The 24253-nt window shown below is 54.0% G+C and overlaps 10 protein-coding genes across 10 annotated transcripts; 6 read left to right on the plus strand and 4 right to left on the minus strand.

The window, feature by feature from the left end:
- Positions 1-211: 211 nt before the first annotated feature.
- PG994_005190 (uncharacterized protein) lies at positions 212-1800 on the plus strand (the record flags this gene model as incomplete). Its single annotated transcript, XM_066856599.1, has 2 exons — positions 212-1033; positions 1117-1800. 2 exons carry the CDS (start codon positions 212-214, stop codon positions 1798-1800), a joined length of 1506 nt encoding a protein of 501 aa, XP_066718766.1.
- A 23-nt stretch (positions 1801-1823) lies between these two features.
- Positions 1824-2093, plus strand: PG994_005191 (uncharacterized protein; the record flags this gene model as incomplete). Its single annotated transcript, XM_066856600.1, has 1 exon — positions 1824-2093. One exon carries the CDS (start codon positions 1824-1826, stop codon positions 2091-2093), a length of 270 nt encoding a protein of 89 aa, XP_066718767.1.
- Positions 2094-2845: 752 nt separating this feature from the next.
- On the plus strand, positions 2846-3649 carry PG994_005192 (uncharacterized protein; the record flags this gene model as incomplete). Its single annotated transcript, XM_066856601.1, has 1 exon — positions 2846-3649. One exon carries the CDS (start codon positions 2846-2848, stop codon positions 3647-3649), a length of 804 nt encoding a protein of 267 aa, XP_066718768.1.
- Positions 3650-4467: 818 nt separating this feature from the next.
- On the minus strand, positions 4468-6123 carry PG994_005193 (uncharacterized protein; the record flags this gene model as incomplete). Its single annotated transcript, XM_066856602.1, has 1 exon — positions 4468-6123. One exon carries the CDS (start codon positions 6121-6123, stop codon positions 4468-4470), a length of 1656 nt encoding a protein of 551 aa, XP_066718769.1.
- A 342-nt stretch (positions 6124-6465) lies between these two features.
- Positions 6466-8289, minus strand: PG994_005194 (uncharacterized protein; the record flags this gene model as incomplete). The annotated part of the gene is made up of 1 exon (XM_066856603.1): positions 6466-8289. The coding sequence occupies one exon, from the start codon at positions 8287-8289 to the stop codon at positions 6466-6468; it is 1824 nt and encodes a 607-aa protein (XP_066718770.1).
- Positions 8290-8496: 207 nt separating this feature from the next.
- Positions 8497-8691, minus strand: PG994_005195 (uncharacterized protein; the record flags this gene model as incomplete). The annotated part of the gene is made up of 1 exon (XM_066856604.1): positions 8497-8691. One exon carries the CDS (start codon positions 8689-8691, stop codon positions 8497-8499), a length of 195 nt encoding a protein of 64 aa, XP_066718771.1.
- Positions 8692-9046: 355 nt separating this feature from the next.
- PG994_005196 (uncharacterized protein) lies at positions 9047-10613 on the plus strand (the record flags this gene model as incomplete). Its single annotated transcript, XM_066856605.1, has 3 exons — positions 9047-9256; positions 9310-9770; positions 9866-10613. 3 exons carry the CDS (start codon positions 9047-9049, stop codon positions 10611-10613), a joined length of 1419 nt encoding a protein of 472 aa, XP_066718772.1.
- Positions 10614-10746: 133 nt separating this feature from the next.
- On the plus strand, positions 10747-11723 carry PG994_005197 (uncharacterized protein; the record flags this gene model as incomplete). Its single annotated transcript, XM_066856606.1, has 4 exons — positions 10747-10757; positions 10807-11131; positions 11219-11426; positions 11464-11723. The coding sequence occupies 4 exons, from the start codon at positions 10747-10749 to the stop codon at positions 11721-11723; spliced, it is 804 nt and encodes a 267-aa protein (XP_066718773.1).
- Positions 11724-11920: 197 nt separating this feature from the next.
- On the minus strand, positions 11921-12953 carry PG994_005198 (uncharacterized protein; the record flags this gene model as incomplete). Its single annotated transcript, XM_066856607.1, has 3 exons — positions 11921-12230; positions 12301-12385; positions 12485-12953. The coding sequence occupies 3 exons, from the start codon at positions 12951-12953 to the stop codon at positions 11921-11923; spliced, it is 864 nt and encodes a 287-aa protein (XP_066718774.1).
- A 1616-nt stretch (positions 12954-14569) lies between these two features.
- PG994_005199 (glycoside hydrolase family 92 protein) lies at positions 14570-17026 on the plus strand (the record flags this gene model as incomplete). The annotated part of the gene is made up of 3 exons (XM_066856608.1): positions 14570-15884; positions 15940-16384; positions 16444-17026. 3 exons carry the CDS (start codon positions 14570-14572, stop codon positions 17024-17026), a joined length of 2343 nt encoding a protein of 780 aa, XP_066718775.1.
- Positions 17027-24253: the final 7227 nt, after the last annotated feature.

Genomic DNA, 24253 nt, shown 5'->3' on the forward strand with positions numbered 1-24253 from the left:
CACAACAATTGGTACTTGTATCTCAGTTGACCATGAGGCAGACTCCCACTCCCAACCATGCGGGCCAAGGCCTCTCTCTGCTCATAGGCCTTCTCATGCTGACCACTGACGCTGTCGCCGCGCCAAATCCCGTCGTCTCGGACTTCAACTGGACCAGGGTAACGCCCTCCACCTCGCTCAATTACACCAGCTGCTACGACCAGACGTACAAATGCGCCAAGCTCGTGGTCCCCTCGACTGGCTATCCTCGGAATCTCTTACTGATGATGATAACAACACCCCGGTCGTGACGCTTGCCATCATCGCGCGCCCCGCGACCGTGTCCGAGTCCGACCCCCGCCACGGCGGCACCATCATCGTCAACCCGGGCGGCCCGTCGGCCTCGGGCGTCGGCTTCATGCTGCGGGCGGGCGAGCTGGTGCAGCGCACCGTCGACAGCGAGGAAGAGCTCGGCGGCCGCCACTACGAGATCCTGAGCTTCGACCCGCGCGGCGTCGGGCTGACGGAGCCCCGCGCCGACTGCTTCGGCGGCGACGAGTTCGCGCGCGGCGTCGCGTGGTGGACGGACCGCGGGCTGGGCGCCGTCGGCGAGGCCGGCAAGGACGGCGAGGGCCGTGTTGATATTGACACGGTGCGGCGGGCCATGGCGCGGGCGGAGGGGTTCGGGAGGCTGTGCGAGGCGAGGAACAAGGCCGCGGGGGGCGAGGGGGGCATTTGGGGGTTCATGTCTACCAGTAGCGTGGCGCGGGATATGGTGGCGATCGTGGACAAGTTGGAGGAGCTGCGCAAGAAGACCTTGGCAGTGGATGCTGCCGCTGTCAGGACTGTATCGGATGAGGACGAGGAGGCGCAGCTGAGAATCGAATTGCGGTCTGCGGGCGATGAGAAAGAAGAAGATACCACCCCTCGGATTCAGTTTTGGGGATTCTCGTACGGGTCGGCTCTCGGCAATTACTTCGCTTCCATGTTCCCTGGGCGAGTCGGACGCATGATCCTAGAAGGCGTGGAGGACGTACACGACTACCACTCGGCGGTGAGTGAGAGACCTGAGCGGGACTGAAGATTTTGTATGAATGATCAGTAGTAGGCTAACATAGTAGCTTACACGAAGCACAGTCGTGGGGTGTCGGCCTGTTGGATACCCAGCACGTCCTCGACCACTTCTGGGAGACCTGCTTCCGCGGCCGCGAGGCCTGCGCGCTCTACCAGCGAACCGACCCCGACGCGGCCGCCATCCGCGACCGCGTGCACGGGTTCCTCGACTCGCTCGGGGCCGAACCCGCCCCCTACGTCTCGCGCGCGACCAACACTTTCGTCGCGGTGACCAAGCACGACGTGCTCGACGCCGTCCTGCGCCCGCTCTACCGGCCGCTGCGCGACTTCCCGGCCCTTGCGCGGCTGCTGTCCGAGGCGCTCCAGGGCAACTTGACGCTGCTATACTCGAGCCTGAATCGAGCGTCCACCCACAAAGACAGCTGTAGCAACAACAGCACGGATCTGCGGGCTTACACTTGGGGGCCCGACGCCATGACGGCGGTCGCCTGCGGCGACGGCGAGCCGCAGGACAACCTGACCGCGACCGATTTCGCCGACTACGTGGCGGACCTCCAGAAGCGGCAAAACGCCGACTTCGCCTTCCTCGAGGCCCAGGTCCGGCTTGGGTGCTCCGGGTGGCGCATCCGGCCCAAGTACCGCTTCGACGGGCCCTGGACCACACCGCCCCGACAGACGAAGATGCACGCCTTCCCGGAAGACCGGCCGCGCCCATCCTGTTCGTGTCCAGCCGGTACGACCCCGTAACGCCGCTGGCCAACGCGCGGGCCATGGCGCGGGACCACCCGGGCTCGCGGGTGCTGGTGCAGGAGAACGCGGGGCACGGCAGCCTGTTCTCGCCGGGCAGGTGCCGCGAGGGCTACATCCGGAAGTACTTCGCGACGGGCGAGCTGCCGCCCGAGGGGTTGGTCTGTCAGCCGGACTGCCAGCCGTTCCAGGACTGTCCACGGATGAGGGAAGTAGAGGGCGCACGTGCGATGATGGCAGACGAGGAGGCCGCGGAGGTGTGGGGTTGGCGGGCACCGCGGGCTATTATCTGATGGGCCGGGAATATCATTAAGATTTTCTATGATGCGCTGCTCAGAGCCGTCATTGTTGCCATCCTCGATATCTCATTGTTTCAGGGTTAAGATGGCAATTGATGGTCCAGGGACTGGCTTTGTAGGTAAGACGTGTGTGTGGCTAGTGTGACTGTACACACAACTTGTGCCTACTACATTATGCCTCAGCTTCGAGATAACTCAATTGCCCGCGACTCGTGTGTCAAGGCAGGAAAGAAGGTTACCGCGCCTGAAACCCAGTATGCAGAACGAAAGCTCCATAGTCCATTTGTCGCCGATGAAATGGTCGTCTAATGTCTTTGTCTCATTGACAAGAAGTTTTGTGGTGACAGTTTCTGAACTGCAATTGTGCCTGGCCAAATCTTGATGGTCTCGCGTCACGTGATCCCGCGACGCACTGGTGTTTGGCTAGAAACGACGTCAATGAAAGCCATCGTCGCAACTCATCTGTCAATCACTCGGTTCATTTTCCTTCAATCTCCTTCCCCTCTTCGATCCCACTGCATTGAAAAACTCATAAAATTGCCTCTCAATCCAGGCGATTGCCCAAAGATCATTTCAACGCTTTGCGAAGAAGGAAAAGCTGACATTCCAATTGCCTTTCGCAACTGGCAGCTGCACCCCAAATCAAGGACGTACCCACGGAAGCCCGCTAAGCTCAGTTCAGCCCCCGTAGAACCCCCACCAAATCCACTGTTCCCTCCCCCACATCCACTCACCTGCAGCACACAATGGCGGGCCAATCATCCAAAAGCTCATCGCGAAAGCGCAAGCAACCCGAACCTGAACCTGAACCACAGAAAGAGGTTGTGGAGAAGCACAAGAAGTCAAGAAAGAAGGACCCCAATGAAGAAAAGCGATTGCGGGTTTTCCGCACCAAAGCCCCCCAGGCCTTCCAAGAAGTCTACCAGCGCGCCATCTCCCAGAGGTTCTACGTCCTGGGACGAACGCGCTGCGGCGACCCTTCTTGCCCCGAGGAGATTGTCGAGCTGACAGGGTCTACCGGCAACATCTACCACGTCCACATCGCCAAACAGCCCACGTGCGACTGCCCCCACGGCCTGAAGCGCAACCAGTGCAAGCACATCCTCTACGTCCTGTCCCGCGTGCTGCACGCCCGCTTCGACCTGGTCTACCAGCTGGCCCTGCTCAGCAGCGAGCTGCGGGAGATCTTCCAGGGCGCCCCGCCCATCGAGGTCGGCGGCGCCGGGAAGGGGAAGAAGGACGACAAGAACCGCAAGGCCATCGAGGGCGACTGCCCCATCTGCTTCAGCGAATTCGACGAGGACGACGAGACCGTCTACTGCAAGGCCACCTGCGGCAACAACATCCATACCGAGTGCTTCGAGATGTGGGCCGCCACCAAGCGCCAGAGCCCGGGCGCCAAGGACCAGGTCACGTGTCCCATGTGCCGGAGTCTCTGGCAGGGCGACGAGGACGTGGTCAAGAAGATCCTCAACACGGGCGTGGTGGGGTCCGAGGGCTACGTCAACGTGGCCGACCAGCTGGGCATCAGCCGGGTTCGAGGTGAGTGAAAGATGGACGGCCATATTTGTTCATACCCTTCTGAGCGCGCAGAGTCTGACTAATGCTCCTTAGATACAAGTACATACTACGATGGACCCACGCGAGGCGGCTCAGGTTACTACGGCAGCTCAGGCTACTTCGGGATCCGACAAAGTCGCAGATGGGGGCGGCGGAGATATTATTAGGGCATGATGATGCATCGACGCACAGAAGGCGAAAGTGAATGAAAGGCAGGGGGCTGGAACACTTCTAACTTGCCTGTATGATCTGATGCTATCCTACAGAGCATGCCGATGTGGTAGTTGCCTCCTATCCTATTCTCCGGCGTTCAGTCATTGACCTTTGCAACTATTAAAAGTTTATTAGCAGCTGGACTCACCATGCTGGGGTTCAACGAGGGCCCTGAATTCCAGTGAATCTTCAATTTGGGATTTCAGGGGTCTTGTCACTCGTTTGGGCAACACTGTGATAACTCGAGCTTGATGGGACGAGACAAGTTATTATTCAGTTCAGAAGGTGCTTTCTGTCTCCCGTGAATCAAATTCCATAGCGTGCCTATCCTCGCGGCTTCGTCGACGCGTCCACAGCTTGTCAATCTCTGTAGCACCTCGCTTGGTATGAGCTATGGATTGTGAATTGAATCTCATTCCCAATTTGAAGGCAAGAAACCCCCAAATCATCTAACTAGGACGCGTTTTACTTACATCCAAGAGCGATGATAGGCTGCACCGTCCAGTCCATTAATTGCCCTGTCATCCGTGTCAGATTCTCCGGTCGGCCAACAGAGCAAGCGTGCCAGTGTTGAGGCCCTCTCAAACATTGCACTTTATACTCTGTGGTTCATGCCAAACGGGTCCCCGTAACTCCAACCCCCCGTTGAACGATGCTCTGTTGACCCTTCCTCTGTAGTCCCTTCCTCTGCCTTCCCTTTCTCTGTCGTACCCTCCTCTGTTGCCCCATCCTCGTTTGCAGATGTCTCTTTTCTACATTGAAGATATTCAAGCAAGATGTACATGTGACACTCTATCATGCATTTCTCCAGGTAGGCACCTCTTTGCTCCCCACACAGTCTCTCAGCGGCTGCCAGCATATGGTCTCGTATGGGTAGTTGAAGAGGAATCAGGGCCTGGAACCAATAGCTGGTCTCATATAGTAAATCTTCCTTGGCGGAAATTTCCGATAAGCTCGTAGCAGCCGCGTCAATGGCGCTACTTATCAGTCGACGGTGGGGTCTTGGTCCTTCTCTTTCACCATAAGGGTCGATGTGGGTGAGAAAGGCCGCCACGTAGTTGATCTTGGCCATCCAATCAGCAAAGTCATCGTCGTCTCCAGCCTCGAATTCATGTTGCTGACCGTCGTCGTCCGCTACGATGAAGTCATGGTAGCTGAAGCCATAATTGTTCTGTACCGCCACGGCTTTGCAAAGGTATATGCTGCTTTTGTCTTCGTAACCCAGGAGAGAACGGGTGCCCGCGGGCAGGTCCGCGTCTAGCTTGACAAAGAGATACCCGCCTTTCAAAGTAACCATTGCTTGTGTCCCACGTGGTTCGCCTGATCGGGGGTCTCCAAGCCTCAACATTCCTTCTTTTAAGACTTTGTCTCCACGTACATATGGAATCAATGTTGCCTCCCCCCGGACTAGATCATGTTTTTCGACAATACTGTAGGTTCCGGCCACGCTGGAACGGCTTGCTGAGTTGCGGTAACTGTATCCATCAGAAAATTCCTGAGTCGTCTTCAGTTCGCGACCCATAGTTCGTAATGCCTTATCGTCTACTCTGAGGGTGGAAGGAACGCCGAACCTCCCATGTATCGACAGCTCTCCATCCTCAAAAAGCCCATTAGAACGCGTATCCTTGATGCTCTGGAATGGAGCGCATGTGAGATTCTTGTAAAGCAACAGCAGAACATAGTCAGAGACACCCTGGCCGCCAGCTCTTCTTAGATAGTCAGCTGCATTCATCTCATGCGCCACCTCGTACGTGAGTCCTCCAGCGATCTTAGTCGTCTCTCGGGGGAACGTGGTCATGTGCAGGACCAGAAGAGAAAAGGCAAAAGAGTAACAAGATTTTACCCAGAACCCATAGTTCGAGCGGTAGTAGGTCTCAAACCCTTGCAGTATCCGATCAATGGCAATGGCGGTTATCCCTTGGGCGAAACCAACTTCCATAAAGAACCTGAGTAAGGATAGATCAGTCGTGTAGCACTCGAAGTGGAAGTTGCGCATGTGCAACTGAAGCACATCGGCCGAGAAGGGATCAGCGTACGTCGACAAGGCAGCAGTAATGGCCGACCAGCTATTCCCCGTTTGAATGCGCCTAAGATACACTTCCGGCGACTCATCGCCTTGTCGAGCTGGCAACGCAACGACAAAGGGAGCGTCTTGGGCCTTCTTGGCAGAAGGGTGAAACTCCGGTGCGGTGATAAAGGCGTCCTTCCAGTGTCGATCGAAAAGGCTACTCATGCGATCCATGCCAGGCATGTCTTGTGGGGAATCAGGTGTACAAGAGGAAGAAGCAACAACTTCCACCATCTCTTTGATGTGTGACGGCTTGTGCAGTGGCACCGACGGGACCATGAGCCCAAGTATCCTCGTAGAAAGCGCTATGAGAGATCCCAGAGCTGAGTTTTCCGTCCGTTCGGGGGAAAGGGATTGGTGGAGCCGTCTGGGTCGTCATCAGATGCTCCTGACAAGTTTTCAGGAGCAACAGTCTCCCCGATACGCATAGGTTTGGGGATATAGGGGTTGGGACGTCATGAGCCAATGCCGTAGTAAGGAATACCTTGTTGGCCAGCGCCACGAGAACTTTCACGCTCGAAGTCTCTAGGCGCTCGGCATCTCTTGGAGCACCAGAAATGGGGGGACATCTTCGAGGGCGTCTTTGTCATATGTTATGATCGACGGGGCCATAGATGCTTGATCTGTGGGAGGAAGAAGAGCTTTCAGCCCCGAAGTCTCTTCGGATAATTCATAGGCTGCGTACTCCAGAGCGTCCGAGTCCATGAAGTCGATGCCATTGCGCAACCTTTCCAAGATACACTCGATATTTTCCAGGCGAGTGATAATCGCGCGAGTTGCATCTTCACTGTAGCTTGGAAGGGCTTCGGCCTCGACTTCGTAAGTGACCAGTAGTTCACGAACCAGGTCGACCATCATACCTTGTAAATTCTCGCCTAACCTTGGATCAGTCGCCAGCTCCTCGGCGTGCTCTAGAGCAGACATGCCCCGCAACTTCAACAACTGGCTATGGTTATGTTCCCCTAGCCTTGTGTCTGCCCCCTCCTCCGAGCCCTCTGACTCGTCGTCAGATGCTGAGTAGGAGTGACTTCGGATTGCCGAGCCCACGGAGACGCGGGTTTCATCAACTGGCCCGACCGTCTCCCATGGCAAGGCTTGGAGCGCGAAGGAGTGCAAGTGCTCAGCAATGTGTCCGTCCGTCCCGGGATTCAGAGGTGGCGAGCTGCCATAGCACAGAGGGCAAGAGACCGGCGGTATGACGGATCTGTGGCTGGTCTCGGCAAGGTCGCCCAGATCATCCTCTTCGAGCTCGCCATCATGCGCCGTAAGCATGTGGGCGGTCCAGTCTTTTTCGTCATCGAATTCAAACTCGTCTGGATTGTCCGAGTCAAGCCAGCAACTGTCACAGAACCAGCGTGGGACGCTATGGGAACTTTTGAGATGAGTTTTCCACTGGTCCGTCGACAAGTGCATGGAATCTGGGGAGTCACATTCCTCGTATATGCACACATACGGGCTCAGGTCTTCAGCCACGTGGCCACTGGAAGCAATTAGGTACGTGTCGCTCAAAGATAGAATGAACCATACATACCGCCATCTCTTGTTTCTCTTTCGGTCAGAGTAGGATCCGTCCAGTGGTTGAGCGCAGAACAGACACCAGAATGCACCTCCTTCGGCACCTGGGCATTTCGGATAATCTTGCTCGAGTGCGCCTCTGGAGAACTTGGTGCTCACGGACCTAGTGCCCTGCGTTGGAGGGCGTTTGGGCATGACGAAACTTCCGATACCGGTAGCGGGCTGTGAAGACAGGACTGTCCTTTCGACTGACTCGGCCGCTTGTGACGGAGTGGGCTGCGTACGTGGTGCAGGATCGTGGTGACCAGCCTGATCTGGGACCGAATCTGGCTTCTTGGTCGAGGTTTGCCTAGGCGGAACAGCAGCGTGTTGGATTGGGGTTTTCCCTGTTTCCGCGACTCCTTTGTCGCCTTCTGTCTTCTGGCAGAACATGCGGAAGTAAACGTCGAACCGATTACGTCGAACCAAGTTGGCATGAATGAGCCGCTTCTGAACGGGGCTCAGTCTCTGCTCATCGGTGAAATATGCCCTGAGCGTGATCCAGGCCTTCTTCCAGATGATGTCGCTTGTGAGGGTATGACGCTGGAGGAGCGAGTTCAGTAGCTGCATCTTTGTCGGCCCGACAAGAATGATCCAAAACATGTATCTTCGAAATTCTTCCAGCTTTGGAGCTCTCCGCTCCAACATGCGGTCGACACGCTGATGTCTGAATTTGGTTCCGGATTTCCGTATGGACGTTGAAATGTTGGACAGGTCCTTCAGAGTTGTTCTGATGTAGTACTTTTGCTCGTCCAGGTCCGGGAATGTCGCCTCGCACCTCTTGTGCCTCGCCATGGCTTGCACTTTCAGTCATGCCGGCTGGGACTATGTCCGTGAACGAAAAGGTTCAACAACATACCAATCGCAATCCAGTTATTGAGTGACATTTTCAGAATGTCTAGCAAACTGACTATGACGATTTTCACGTCGTCCCGAGTTTGGACACGGCGATCCAAAGAGGAATGGCCAGACTTGGCCGCGCCGATTCCCAACGACCACCAGTTAAACTGCGCCGACATCTTCACCGGGGGGAAACTGGTGTTGGCATGCTTCGAACAAAGCTTGACACGCCTCTGTGCGGATTCGAATGGCTGTGGGGTCCGCTGTGCCCTCGTTCGGCTCGGTCGTGGTTTCTTGCAACTTTCTGTCGTCGGCTTCGTTGTGATCGGCCAAGAGGGGCCCCTTGGCTGGCTCCATGACTGCCCACGGCTCTCAAAGCTCTCAAGTGTTTAGGTTGAGCTTCTTTGAAACAATACAAGAGGAATAGCTCTTAATCAAGCCTCTGCTGGAGCTCATTGCTAAGAGGAACGAGCCGGGCACGAACTGCATGGAAGACAGACTCTCCGGGGAGAGTAGATGGGGAAGAGAGCCGACCGCCCCAGTACCTACTTGTGTTACATCCTACCCCGCACACGTCGTCGGGCCCCAACTACGGTTAACCGCTCATATCATATCAGTGAGTTCGTTTCAGTAAATCGATAGCGTCGTGTACCTTCACGTTGTTGTGTTGGACACTAGACTGCCAGAAAAGACCAATTGAGCCATCATCCATATGTCCGCTCTATCACTAGCCATCCGGGCAATAAAACGGCTCCAGGGGGTGGTCGACGACTTGCGCGCCCAGCCTGCATGCCTGCAATTTTGCGAGAGTCTGAAGATCATTCTGATTGATCTCCTCAAGTGCTTCCGGAGCCTTCCCGAGGACAAACATTCCGAGAATGAGGCGAGTGCATTGCTCGAGCGACTAGACAAGCTCTGCAGGGTAATTAGACATGTCATCCAACAACTTTGGCCACACATCTAAGATGATCCTAGTTGCAAAATACGCCCGCTCAACCCGCACCGCCCAGTGTGGCCCTTGATGGAGGTTCCTCGTGTGTCGCTCTACTATTGGCCGAGTCGGAATCGGTGGTTTGGGCCATACGTGACGTGGCGAGTAATCCACAGTCACTGAGGCAGCGGAAAACGACCCTTGCTTCGCTTAAAGCTTTCCTACCCGAGGATCTGGAGCAAGGGAACATTGACATCTCACCTTCCGATACCGATCTCCGATCTATAGGCGACGAACCTCCCGAGTGTGGAAGAGAGATCCGATCGCTTCACGCCGCTCTGTCCGCACAATGTCTCTGCACCGACTCAGACGAGATGCTAGCCCGAATCAGACTCCGCAGCACATTGGAAGGTGACAGTGCAAATATCACCTTTGGGATGGTTTTCATGGCCCATCCGCATCGCACCCAGACCGATCTTCCATTGCAGCCATTATGGCAGGATACGTATTTTTCCATTAGCCGTACTGTGTTAGTCCCTACTCCTATACGTCCTTGTCCTCAGTCATGTTCCATTAACATCATACTGATGTGTCTTGCAGTGACTTTGACACCGGTTCTGGGATCGACTACGAGGAGATTCGATCGGATTCCGGGTATCCATTCTGTTCTTACATATCGGCTCAAGACGAGCATGGCATAGTGATGTTGAAGTTCACGATCAGAGGACGCAAGCTATACTTCGAAGACACCATGGAACTTTCCAGCTACTGTGAAACCGATAAGCCCAGTGTTTCCCTCGGCCAACTCTTGGAAGGGATATCTGCGAGCGGCTTGACGGAGAAGAGAAAGGAAGTGTTGTCGTGGCCTTTAGCAAAATCCATCTGGCAATATTACAACTCCCCTTGGATGCAGCAGCCATGGAACAAAGAAAGCGTGCACTTTCTCCTGGAGCGGCGGCATGACGAGGATGGTCATGACGTTGCGGGAATATTCGTGAACGAACCGCTCCTCTCGGTCTCTATTGGCCGCCGTATGCAGGCCTCCGGGGGTGACACGGCGAACGAATCGGGGCCGGGAACAGTCAAACGCGAGCCCGACGCACAACGACGTCGCTCGCCCTTCCTCAGCAGACCGCGGCACCCGATACCAAAGATGCTTGCGTTGGGTATGATGCTCGTGGAGATACAGCTCGGGCAGCCCATCGAGACGCTTTACAGCCAAACTGAATGGTCCAAGTACTGCCCGCAGGGAAAGGAGAACCAGAACACGGACCACAGGATCTGCAAAGACCTCATTGGGAAGAAGCACTTCTTCGAGGACATCTCGGATCCCCTGGAAGCCCCATAACGTGAAGCCCCTGAGTCTGGCGTGCACTTTACCCCCGACAGAAACCGCTGGTCATGCACCGTTGCCACTACCAAGGTCCGTACTACGCACTCCCAACGCAGATGCCACCAACACTACTAGGCCTCGTCGTACCATGGCACAAATGTGAGTTCACAGGCCCAATAGTCTTGTTCATGTCGCTAACGGGACTTAGCACAAACTCCACCACAACCAAAGACTGGTTCAAGCGAATGTCCGGTCTCAACTACATCCCCAAGGCTGGAGAGGGGGATACGTTTGAGAAAGTTAAGATCGCCGTCCTGGATACGGGAGTTGACCCCGACGATGCCGCTTCCGTTTACGTAGACGGGTACCGAGACTTTGTGAGTGGAAATGACAGCATCAAATGCGACAACACCGGTCATGGGACGACTTCGGTTAACCTCATCTTCCACATGTGCGAGTCGGCCTCGGTCCACGTTATTCGAATCTTTGAGTCGGATGAAGCAAACGAAAACACTCAAGAATTAGCAGTACAGGTCAGTCTTTCTCTCCCGCCTGATATATGATCTCCAGTAAGCGGAAGTAACAGTGCACGACCACTGACTTTAACTGCCAATGACCAGGTCCTTGACTGGTGCATCCAGGAACAATTGGATGTCCTCTGTCTTGCATGCGGATTCGTCGATTCCAGCCAGGAGCTGTATGACAAATTCCATGAAGCCTCGGGGAAGATGCTCATACTGGCGGCTCCAACCAACGAAAGCAACGCCGGCGAGATAGCGTATCCCGCTAAATACGACGATGACGTGTTGTGCATCTTCTCCACTGACGGTGCCGTCAGAAACTCTCAGCGGCTCAATCCCTCCAGAGGCCTGGGCAGGAACAACATCAACTTTCGCCATCCTCGGTGAAGACATTAAGACTATGAGTGGAGAGGTGAGATCCGGAACGTCCTTCTCGACCGCCATCGCTGCAGGACTGGTCGGTCGTCTGCTGGAGTTCTCCAGGCACAGAGACTGCAAAGGCCTCATCAAGAACGCCTCCATGCTCAAGGTGAAGTATGGTATGACTAAAGTCCTGATGTCTATGGCTATGACAGACTCCGAGTTTCAGTGCTTGAAGCCTTAGAGGTTACTTCGCTCCGAGCTGCTGAAACGGATCCCGTTTGAAACATCTGGTTATCCCCATTGGAAGGAACGGGAGGAAGCACGAGACCGCATCTGCAACTTGATCAGGGATCGTTTGGAGGATGCATGGTAATGAAGCAAGCGACGTTGATATAGGAGGAATTGAGCAGCATGTAGTTACATAAGGAGAGAATACTATCAATATTCATCGATAGCAATCAGGTGTTCCGGATCCTCCCCCTGCAGCACTTCCAAGTCATGCACATTCTCACCAGCCAGACCTGCATCAAACAGAAGCTCGGCCATGTCGAGTTTCTTGGGCCCTGACGCGAACACGGTGCCCTTGGTGACGGTCTTCTGCGATATGTTGGACTGGAAAAGTGACTTGGAGACCTCGGTAAGGCGGACGGCCCAGACGAAGTCGTTTAGGCTTTGCCCAGAGATGTTGACCTCCTTTTCTCTCTTGTTTTCAATGTTGGCCTTGGCCCCGGCTGCCCCGAATAGATCCCTGATCGACAGTCAGCTAAAGCGATGTACAACTGGAATGGATCTGATGATGCACACGGGACAATACTCACACTTCGCCACTCACATGCACGCCCGCCTCATTCCCGTCATTGCGTCCAAACTTGGCGCCGCGGGCAACGATGATGCCACTGATCACTGCCGTCGCACCAGTCAGTCGTTAGAAACCCCAAAGCGTCACCATGGAACTGGCGCAGGTAGATTTGATTGATATACAAGAACGGCGAGGCGACTCACTATAAACCTTCCATGTGCCTAGAAGCTTATGCCTCTCCACCCAGGAAGCCAAGTGCTCCGACCGGCTGCACTGCTCCAAGTACGCCGACGTCGGCTGCACGATCTGCGTCTCCAGCCGATCGATCTCCCACTCCTCGCCCATCAGCCTCCTGAACACCACCCCGGCCTCGGCGTCGACAGTGAGCCCCGCCGCCGCCGCGACGGGCGCGTCGGCCCCGACCGTATTGTCGTGCACGCGGCCCTCGCGGCGCGAGAGCCGGAACTGCGCCGTCTCGGTCACCCAGATGCGCATATCGCGCGGGAAGGGCGTGACGGCGTCCGGGTTGAGGACCTGGTCCAGCCGCTTCGGCCCCGCGACGAAGTGGCCCAGGCGGATCGGGCCCTCGGCGTCGCCAAAGGCCTTGCCGGGCGCGGTGTAGACGGGGGCGGGGTAGTGCCGCTGGCGGAGGACGAACCAGCATTTCTCCATTGTGGAATCCAAGTTTAGGGCGCGGGTCGGGTGCTTGGCCAGTAATTGTTGATTCCTTCAACGGCCGGCGGGGAAAGCAAGTAAGGAGGTCTGGAGCGTCGGGCGGCAGCCCCCGCCGCGTCTGGGCGGGGTTAGGCTGCGGTGTCGGCAGTTGTGATGCGGATAGCGGGCTCGCATATCAGCAGGGCTCCACTGGGGTGGACGAGAAGTAATACACCCGCCCCCCTGAAAGTTTGTTAAATTCGTACCCTTGTGTGAGAGCCCTTGTATAGGTATTTCATACGTCCGCAATATCTCTATCGTACTGAAACGTATAATAGCTGTTTAGTGGCGGGATATATTTTACGGTAGTAACTCCTCTATTCTTTTATATTTTACATAAACGTTCGATATTTTTCCTCTATAAATATAGCCTATCGGTACTTCGTTTAAAGTCCGAAACGGTATTTATTAATTAATAAACTTTTAGGGATCTTATTATAAGGTGGTATTACTCTTGGCTGTGGCCCACACGTTGCTATTTATAGACTCGATCCCCTGTCGTATCCCGCGCAGTTCCTGGCCGGCCTGATCTGGGACTATCTAGTAGAGCTGTACTATAAGATCCCGGGAAAGTTAAGCTTTGGTAAATGTATTTCATGTTATACTGAGAGGTGTTATGATATTCCAGTGGTTCGAATACTTTGCATGAAAACTTGATGGGCTGCCCGTATTGCCTATCATTGAGATGCGGATTCCAATTCCTGACACTTGCTCCTCTGATGAGAATATTATGTACCCGTTCTTCCCCAAGGCGAGTGTTTAAGGAGGTCGGGAGTATCGCCCGGGGAGGGTTCGAGATGGTTGCCAGCAGCCTGCGCATGGTCATGTACCACATCATCTTTGCGGACCGAGAAGTCCTGCATCGCTTGAGATCGAAACTGGCCGGCGCAGGACGAGAACAAGAACGACAGCAAAGATAACAAAAACCAGGTGCCCTCTCGGACATCGGTTCAGAAACGCTTGAGCAGCTGCCCTATCTGACAGCCGTTCTGATGGAAGGTTTGCGACTGAGCCTGGCCTTAGCCACAGTAGCAGAGTTCGCAGCTGCAAAATCGGGAGGTTGACAATACTGTGTTTTCCCATGGTCTCAAATCAGTAGTGGTCTACTTGGCTTGGGACTTCATCACCAGCCACCATGCATAGCCGCCCGCCTGCATGTTCTGTGGCTGGTCGTGGATGCAACATGGCAGCAGCAGCAGCTTTACCCCACGAATGATTGACTCGGCGTCAGGGGCGGCACAATCAACCGTTACCAGCAAATCCTTCCCATTCCGGGACTGTACCTTCCTTGGATAGGCAGGTAACAATGTCGGTTCTGCCGCGATTCGCCAGCGCAATCTGTGTGAACGGTTATTGAATGGCCTTGGGAAATGAGAGTCAGGGACAAGCCAAAAACAACAACCGAGGCCCAATAACCACTCAGCACTGGCGATGTGAATCCAAAAGAACCATCACCTCCGGTTGGGAATTGTTTATACTTAATTTAAGTACCCGAGCTGATCTTCCTTCAGCTCAGACCGTCTATTTGAACCGCGGTCTCTTTGACGAGAGTTCGACCGGCGCGACAGTCCGCCATGCCAAATTCAACCCCGCACTCGGCCTTCCGCTTGCCCCTCCTCCTCCTCCTCCTTTCTTTGCTTTCGCTGCTAGCAAACATCAGCACCGCACTCGCAGCCCATGCCGACGATGGCGATGACATCCTCCGCCTCATCAACCCCCTGATCGGCAGCACCAACGGCGGCAACGTCTTCGCCGGCGCCACCCGCCCCTACGCCCTGGCCAAGCCCGTCGCCAACGTGGACGGCCAGAACACGGGCGGCTTCGCGACCGACGGCTCCAAGGTCACGGGATTCAGCGCCGTGCACGATCTGGGCACGGGCGGCAACCCCAGCCTCGGCAACTTCCCGCTGTTCCCCCAAGTCTGCCCCCAGAGCGGCGATGACGGTGTGAACAGCTGCCAGTTCCGCATCGGCGACCGCGCTCCCCACTACGTCAACGACAGCGTGGTCGCGGAGCCGGGGCGCTTTGCCGTCGAGCTGGTGTCGGGGGTCAAGGCGCAGATGACGAGCAGCGAGCATGCGGCCTTGTACCGGTTTGAGTTCCCGACGGGAGGAGGAGGCGACCCGCTCGTGCTTCTCGATTTGACCGACTTGTGGCAGAGTCGGCAGAACGCTTCTGTCAGTGTGGATGCCTTCACTGGTCAGCTCAAGGGCAACGGCACCTTTCTTCCCAGCTTCGGCGCCGGTTCCTATGTGATGCATTTCTGCGTCGATTTCCATGGCGGCGACGTTCGCGACAACGGCGTGTGGGTCAACAACCGCGCCGGCACGGAACCGAAAAGCTTGTATGTGACCCGCGGGTTCAACTTATTCTTCGTGGAGGCAGGGGACTGGGTCCGGTTCCAGAACCTCGCCAACAACACCCTGACGGCACGGATGGGGCTCAGTTTCATCAGCACCGAACAGGCTTGTAATCATGCGGCCACCGAGATACCTAAGCCTTTGACGGACTTCGACCGCCTCGTGTCGGAGACCCAAGATGCATGGCGTCAGAAGTTGAGCCCCATCTCGATCAAGGCGGGGGGTGCAAGCGAGGACCTGCAGAGCAGCTTCTGGAGCGGCATCTACCGCGGCATGATATCGCCCCAGAACTACACGGGCGAGAACCCCCATTGGGACAGCGGTATCCCCTATTTCGACTCGTACTACTGCATCTGGGACGCCTTCCGCGTGCAGCACCCACTCCTCACCATACTGGACCCCGTGGCACAGTCGCAGATGGTCAACAGCTTGTTGGACATCTACAAGCATGAAGGGTGGCTCCCCGACTGCCACATGAGCATGTGCTCCGGGTTGGACACAGGGTGGCTCGAACGCAGACGTCGTGCTGGTGGATGCATATGTGAAGAACCTGACGGGAATTGACTGGCAGCTCGCCCTCGAAGCCATTATCCAAGACGCCGAGGTCGAGCCCCTGGAGTGGTCCTACCAGGGACGGGGCGGCTTGCAGAGCTGGAAGAGTCTCGACTATATCCCCTATCTGGACTTTGACCCCCTGGGCTTCGGGACCAACTCGCGCAGCGTCTCGAGGACGCTCGAGTATGCCTACAATGACTACTGCCTTGCCACGTTGGCCCAGGGGCTCGGGAAGGCCGACGTCTACGACAAGTACATCCAGCGGAGCACAAACTGGCGCAACATCTGGAAGGAAGACCAGACCTCCGCCATCCAGGGAAATGACACTGGCTTCAAGGGGTTCTTCCAGCCCAAGTACATGAATGGGACCTGGGGCTACCAAGATCCTATCGCCTGTTCGGCGTTAGCAGATTTCTGCTCGCTGACCACGAACCCGAGCGAAACGTTCGAAGCCAGCATCTGGCAGTATCAATTGTAAGTTGCTGGATGACTGAATAACCTCCGCATTGACTCTAGTGACTGACATGTCACAGTCTTGTGCCCCAACAGATCTCGACGTTGATCTCCCTGATGGGCGGCGACGAAGAGTTCATATCCCGCCTGGACTTCTTCCACACCTCGGGCCTCGCCGACATCTCCAACGAGCCCGTCTTCTCGACGGTCTACCTGTACCACTACGCGGGCCGCCCGGCCCTGTCGACGAAGCGGCTGCACACGTACATCCCCTCCCGGTTCCGCAACACGAACGACGGCCTGCCGGGCAACGATGACAGTGGCTCCATGGGCGCCTTCGTCGTGTTCGGCATTATGGGCCTGTTCCCCATCGCGGGCCAGAATGTGTACCTGATCTCGGCGCCCTTCTTCGAGGAGCTGCGCGTGACGCACGGCGTCACGGGCAAGACGGCCACGGTCCGCGTCGTGGGCGGGTTCGACCCGGCTTATGCTAACGTGTCGATTCAGAGCGTCACGGTCAATGGTGAGCCCTGGACCCGGAATTGGATCACGCATGAGCTGTTTACCGAGGGGTGGACGATGGAGATCACGCTGGGGGCGGAGGAGTCGGCGTGGGGGACGAGGCCGGAAGATCGTCCGCCGAGTCGGATTAGTGGTAGTTGAGGGGGCTTGTTGCTGAACGCTCTAGCCCAAGACTACGACGTGCATACGATCAAATACGATTAATTGTGTATTGTATAGATTTATATAATAGATAAAGCTCTGCTATAGTTTATGACGCATTGCGCATATTCACGTTAGGAAAGGGACACTGCCGGTAGGTGATTAGTCTGGGAATATGTTAAACCGCGATGTAGTATTCAGTAAAAGTCCAGCCAGAATTAGCTGCCTGTAACTTTCCTGTGCTAACCAGAGCCACTAACCCTATATGTGACAATGTTTCGCGACAGTCCTGCACGAGAATTTCGCCAGAGTCAATTTTCCCTTGGCTGTATCTCGTTTGGATGATCGAGAGACACTGGTAAACCGCCCATGAAGACGAAGAATCCATGATAGTATCAAATCTTGATCACGAATTTGTGTTGCAGAGGTTGGACATGGAATGAGATGCACGCATAGAGTGAATAAGCACTAACCTCCTTGTTGGCATTATCATTCCTGGCCTGGAGCATCGTCAACATCTTGGCTACTCCTCTGGTCTTTGAGAGATTGTGCTACAGCTACGTAAGTAGATACCACTTTCAGGAGCAAATACTCCGATGACCACCCATTTCGGTTTACTGAGGGGCTGTGCCACTATTCTCGCGTACAGGGGAGGGTACGTGAGCGGAGGCCCAAAGGAGGTGCTACGATGGTCGCCAGGCCTGTGCGATTATGCCGGTTCTCGTTGAGTTGTGTTCCCTGGTGATACCGGTCGAGTCATCTTCAGATGACAGCACAGGCATTAGAGATGCACTTGGGCAACAGCGGTAAGAGAACACGAAAAGACCTTGAATCAAGAGAGACCCGAGTGGTTCATTTGTAGAACGAGTTGGTGTCCGTGGAGTTGGGCGAGAAGCCGGGGGCATTGATGTCAGGCTGTACAGCTCACAAGTCTCGGCATAAGGCTCCGTGTACGGAGCTAATAATATCCATGCCGTCTAGAGGTTGCGCAGCCGAGAAGTCGTACTGACACTGACTACCCCGCTACGGAAGATCTGGTCAAACAATTGTCGTCGTCCAATGGGGTCTTACCAGACCGGCTGTCCGCCCTTTCCAAGTGCTTCACTTTACAGTCACTATCCGAAAATCTAGATCATTGCATTTCCGTCACCTCAGAGCCTCATCGAGCATCGCGAATCTCGGGGCCGCGTCAGCGTATACGGATGCTAGCACCTCGATACCGGAAACGGGTATAACTGGGGAAGCGATTCGCTACGGCAGTTTGAGCCCAGCCAGCCAGTGGCCAATAGACCGACGGTCTCAAATCAGTCAATGATGAAATGGAGTATTTATGCGTCAGCCCAACAATCAACTCCTTGATGTCCTTCGCCGAGATTCCGACGTCCTCGACAATCAACGCGACGAATTTACCAGCATTACGAAAGATCTTCTCGTGGTTTGCTTTCGGGGAGGAAATCAAGACATATGGGGAAATGGTAAGCTCACAATTCAAATATGCATCATTGGGCCACGCTGATTCATTGTCCATAGGTCGTAAACAATGTCTCGGCAGTGTACGACGGGTTCTTGGTCGAGGCGGATGCTATTCACGCAAATCATATAGACATGGTGAAGTTCTCGAGTCTGGAGGACACTGGATATAAGAGGGTTCTTCGGCATATTCGCCGACTGATTGCGTGCTCTGCTAATCAAGCACGCACGTAGAGTCGGCGATAGGTAGCATCTAGGTAAGTGTATGAGACTGTGGATTAGTTAGGTGGCTTGCGCCACTTTTGAGCGGAAAACTCACCAATTATGGTGAGTTTAGTTACATAGATTTCCTACCTCAATTCAACCGCTTTTGCACCAACAATCCCGAGTGCTCTATCAAAACTAAGAGAGTAAAATTAGAACCCATCAAGGCCATGAGCCAAAGTACGATAACACTCTCGTATATGTCTGCAAAGCTAGGTGCACTAACTCTGAGGGGTCGGTGATAAGCTCTAGTACACATCCAAGACGCTGACTTGGAAATGTAGTCCTTTTTGCCTAGTTGGGGCGCGGCCTGGCTCAGTTGGCTAGAGTATCTGATGTAGCGCAGTGACATTAAAATTGAGCTAAAGATTCTAGAGGTGTTGGAGCTCCAACATTATGTCACGGGCTGAGAGCTCAACATCTTTAACAAGAGGCCTTCTGCCTCAAGCCACGGATTCAGGTCCAACAACATACAGCGGGTGACATAGTCCAGTACTGTCGAACTCGACTCGGACAGGAAGCACGGGACCTGACAAAGTCAGACACCTTTGAGTTTGAGTGAGGAAGTCAGTGCAAAGGCCCAGGGAGTGCTCCTGTGGGTACGAATAGTTGCTGACCGCATCGTGTACAACCACGACAGGGGAAAAGACACCCGCCAACTTTGGGAGCTGGTTGACAGCCTACCCAGGCAGTTAGGTGGCGAGGACGGTCTTTATTCGCATATGATCCAGCAAATACCAGGTGACGAGTTGCAGGATGCCTCCAGGATGCTCTACATCACACTCCAATCACAGGACCTTTTCGGGGGTCATTTTCATGTTGACTTGTTTCACCTCCTTTGCGCGGTACAAGTCGTTTCGACACAAGAATCAACATCATATTCACCCATTGCTCCCGAACTCGAGACTCTTCCAAAAAATGTTACCCTCTTCTTGACCAGATTTGATGTCCAAGAACAGAAGGCACTTTCTGATTTGCAGCGTCTAAAATGTCGCCTTCAGTCGCATTGCCTCGGCTTACTGGAACTCTATAAAACCAAGAATATTGCTCCTAGGTGGTTCAAGAATGTGTCCGAGGAAAGGCTAGAAGAGCATGGTATTTCCCAGATCGAAACTTATGGAGTCAGGTTTATGCACTCAACCGCGCGAGACTTCCTGTTGCGAGACTTTGCTCAGATACGGCTGAGGAGAGAGTCTATCAAAACACCATCCACGCTAGTTAACGGCGCCCTCCATGCCCTTCGGGTGAATAACCTTTTATTCGCACGATGGATGTTAAACAAACGTGGGCGACACCATCAGGTTGCTCGTATTCAGACGTGATGAAACAAAACACGGGGAGGTGCTCTGGTCCGCATTCGAGAACACGAACATGATTTTAAGAACGATCCGAAAGGCCATTGTGGATTCATTTCCTACGCGGACTGTTGTCTTGAATGACTTGTCATATCTCTGGCCCATCCACAGAATATTGACCAGACGCGAAAAAGGCGCAGAGGCCACGGTAAAAGACACGGATGGCATATAGATAGCAGCGTTTATTGGATATCGCTCCAACGTGAACTCGAGGCTGTTGAAAGGCTATGAGACGGGACCTTTTTAGAGAACCAGGAACAAGGATCCTCTTATCCCCCTAGGAGGGGAGCGGGGTTAATAAACAAGCTTGTGCCAAAAGAAGCACCTGATCGGGTTGTCGAGTCTCTTATACTTGACAAAAATGGGTTGGTTAAGTAAATAAGGACGGCGTTGAAACTCATCAAAGTGCTTCTACGAAACGGAGCAGCCATTGATGCCGATATCAATGTGCTTCCTGAAGGCCACCCTGGATCAAGTGGGAACGTTCACCATGGACGACTTTACCAGTCTTGGTTTACGGTTTAGGTTGTGCATGGAACACCAAATTAACGAAACAACTACCAAATCAAGGCATGGGAGCGATAAACACAGGCTCCCTTTTCGGACTTCTTCAAGCCCGCGGTGGATCAAACCCGCAACGCTACGGAGTGTTGGTTTAAACGAGGATGACTATTACGATGATTCGAGAATGCAGAGGTCAAACGTCTCAAGCTTGATCCAGCCAATGTTGAATCATAAAGCACCTACAGATTTTGAGCTACAATTCGCCCACAGCATCCCGGATCATTATTCCCGGCGAATAAATCCTGAAACTCACCATGAGGGTGTTGATGGATGGCATTATGATCCGGATAAAGGTTGGTCGAGGTGGGAACAAGGTATCGAGACACTCAACGCGGTAGATATAGTATGGCGCCTGTGCCAGACTTCCTGTCCATACGTACGGAGTAACTGTAGCGGACACGCCACATACCCCTAGGGAGGTGAGCGACAGCCGCTACGCGGCGTCGCTGTTGACGTTGAATATCGCAAACAAACCTGTCCATACGAAGAGTAATCACGTCTTAGCTTTCATTCTTGGAAATGTACACAGGCACAGAAAAGTTTATGTCCTTGCCCGCACCAGAAACCAGTCCTCACGCACAACTCATGTAAGTGTATCTCGGAGAGTGAGCATCAAGACTCAGTCGGCACTTTCAGCCAGGCAGTGCGCGATGCCGTGTATGCTCTCGATGCCATCTAAGGAGGAGATGACCAAGACAACTATACTTCTGCCCAGAGAGGAAAGGCGCCGGAGAACGGTTACTCACAGTATCCAGGTCTACGTCGACAAAGGACAGCAAAGTACCTTGTCCCTTCAGTCTCTAGTCGAGTCGGTCGGCCGGCGCCATCATCAGGAACGGCACGGAAATTGCCGACTTATTAGGCGAGGTTCGTCAGTCCCAACGGGTGGGAAATGGGACTAACGGTAGCACGCGCAGATTCCCTCAACGAGAGCGAGTTCACGCCAGTCATCGACGCCGCACTGAACACTGACGTTATCACTAGGCAAAGAGTGAAGCTTTCGGGAGATGTCGGCCAGATGTACTACCTCGTCGGGGCACAGGCCGGCTCCCCCACCACCACGGTGACGATCCCCCGCGGGCTTGCATTTCTCTAACGGTATGCCCTCAGGCCCAAGTTGGCAGTCATGCAGGCAGGCGGCCTAGGTGGAGGCCGAGCTGATCAGATGGGACGAGCGCCCATCAAAGACCTGCAGTTGAGTCTGGGGGACTCCGTACATATCGTTCACAAGCGGCCGCTGCCAAGATTGCACGGACACCTGCAAGAGCAATATACGGCTGCTTTGGACCGAACTCATAAGATGACAGAAAGAAGAAAAATGAACAACCCCAGTCACTTACCACATGCTCGTCAAGGGTCGGCCTGGCTCGATCGGAAGTTTTAGACCGAGTTATGCTGACAGGCTGGCGGACCCCGAGCACGTTATTGTTGCAATACCCCCCTATATGTGAATTCTGGTATACCCAATCTCAGAGGGATTGGCCTTGATTTGCGTGTGCCCACTCTTGCCCACATGGCCAATGCCATGACGCAGATCCACCTACCGGCTTCCGGGAAAAGTGCGAGCAAGGTTACAAAAGACATCGTAGGCTTGTCTTTTTGTGCGTCACAAAACTCGGAACCTAATCTGAAATCTGCTGCATTGCAACGGCTCTAGCGAGTCACGAGACAAGGGTGAGGTAGCATGGCTTCATACGATCGACGTCCTTCATCACCCAGATAAGGAAGACCGTTGCGCAATCGCTAATCTATTTATATCTGGCAATGCCGTTTCACGTACGTGCCATCGGGTGCAATAGCGATACTCGCCGTGCAGGGCCACATAAGTAAGTAGGTGACATCGTCCGACCAGGTTAGGTTGCTGTCAAGCTGTGTCGCACGACTGACGAATGCCGTTTTGCAACGGTAGGAAAAGAAAAGAAAAGACCTGCGCGCAGCTCAGGCCCCATGTCGAGCCAGAGTTACGGATATAGATAAGATGCGATTAGATAGGTCTCTTGTGCGCGATTCGTATGAGATCTGCTTATTGTGCTTAATTATTTTCTCTCTCGCAACCCCATGGCTATCACCAAACGTTTGCCGATCAACAGGAGTCATATATGTTGTTACGTTTTTGCATATTTCGAAAGGCAGTTGGTATGGTGGCTTTTCTAAGTGACTTGCCCTTCGTGGGTCTTTCTTTTCTGCCCTGATGGTAATTATCGAATTGAAGGAAAAGAGGGTGACAATTACCTTTGGTGTGCATACTTCGGCTGGAGCCTGTCCGTCATCATTCATTACGGAAGGTTCCGTTGGACCTCGAGCCGCTTTGACATCTATATCTTTCTATGTACTATGCAAAGCGTAGATATAGGGGTGCTGGCGATTACTGCGTATGAGATCGGTATCGATGGCTGGTGTTGCATTCCGTGCCTGGAGACATACCATCATTGTTCATTACGGAAGATGCCGCTGGAAGTTGCGCACCTCGCTTTGATCTCTGTTGATCTGTATATATACTACAATATGTATGCAAAGAGTAGCATGGGCATGTTCTATAGTCCTGACGTCCTGTCACCTGTCACCTGTACAGAGAGGTGTATACCGGGATGGTGTCGTGCATGATTGCACATGGTTTGAAAGGCTTGCCGAGGCCACTCCGGACGGGACTATCTTGGCTGCCACCTGCCAGGGGCGTTCAGGCCATTGTCGGGAGTCAGCACCCTTACCATTACCACCATCACCCCCGGCCGATACTAGCACGGATGCATACATATGTAGGATTGGAAGTAGAAATGCATATCTCAAATGGATTAATAGGGCAAAAGGCAGAACTTGGACTGTCTGTCTGTTGTAGAACTAGAGCAGCACTAAAAAGAAATTGTTGCTAATTAGCCCATGTTAGCAAAGAAACAGACTCCTCCTTCCTGCGAGATTGCCGCAAACTCCTCGCTCCTCAGCTTTGGCTTCAAAACACCAGATCAACCGGACTCCGGCACGCAGGGAACCACTCTGCACTGGGGTTCTCCGGTCTGGTAGTGACAATTCGCAGTTCGGCCGACACGACAAGCTTTCTGTGGGCGTTTGTCTCCATTGTTAATATCGTGTGTCCCACGAGGTCTGGAGTATCGAGACTGGCAAAGTGAGAAAGAAATTCGCAACTGTGGAGAATGTATAATAACATGGGTCCAACTTGGCACGACTTGGATCTCGCTAGTCGCAGCTAATTATCGGCCGACAAATCACACAAACCGGGGGGGGGGGGGCCATTGTTGCAAGGGGGCAGACACGCGCATGGATACCTGCAACGGTTTTTCTCCATCGCCTTTTCCTCTCTCTCATGCCTTGTTCCTCGTCTCTTGGCTTTTTGCTTTTGCCACTCTCTTTTAACCTCAGTCCTCTTCCTCTGGCAGTGAGTTCTAAATACATACAACTTTCCTAGTGGCTGTTCCTGATGGTTGGTGACGGTTGCAATGGAGCCCCTGGTCAAAGCTGAACGGCCTCGTCCATCAGTCAGGACTCACTATGTAGTAGTAAGCAGCACGAACAGCAGCGTGTTACGCAGAAGTGGATGACGACAATTGATCGTCAATGT

Source organism: Apiospora phragmitis (genome assembly GCF_038363925.1).
Source record: "Apiospora phragmitis strain CBS 135458 chromosome Unknown utg000005l:1.0-4161743.0:1.0-4166827.0, whole genome shotgun sequence".
NCBI lineage: Eukaryota > Fungi > Ascomycota > Sordariomycetes > Amphisphaeriales > Apiosporaceae > Apiospora > Apiospora phragmitis.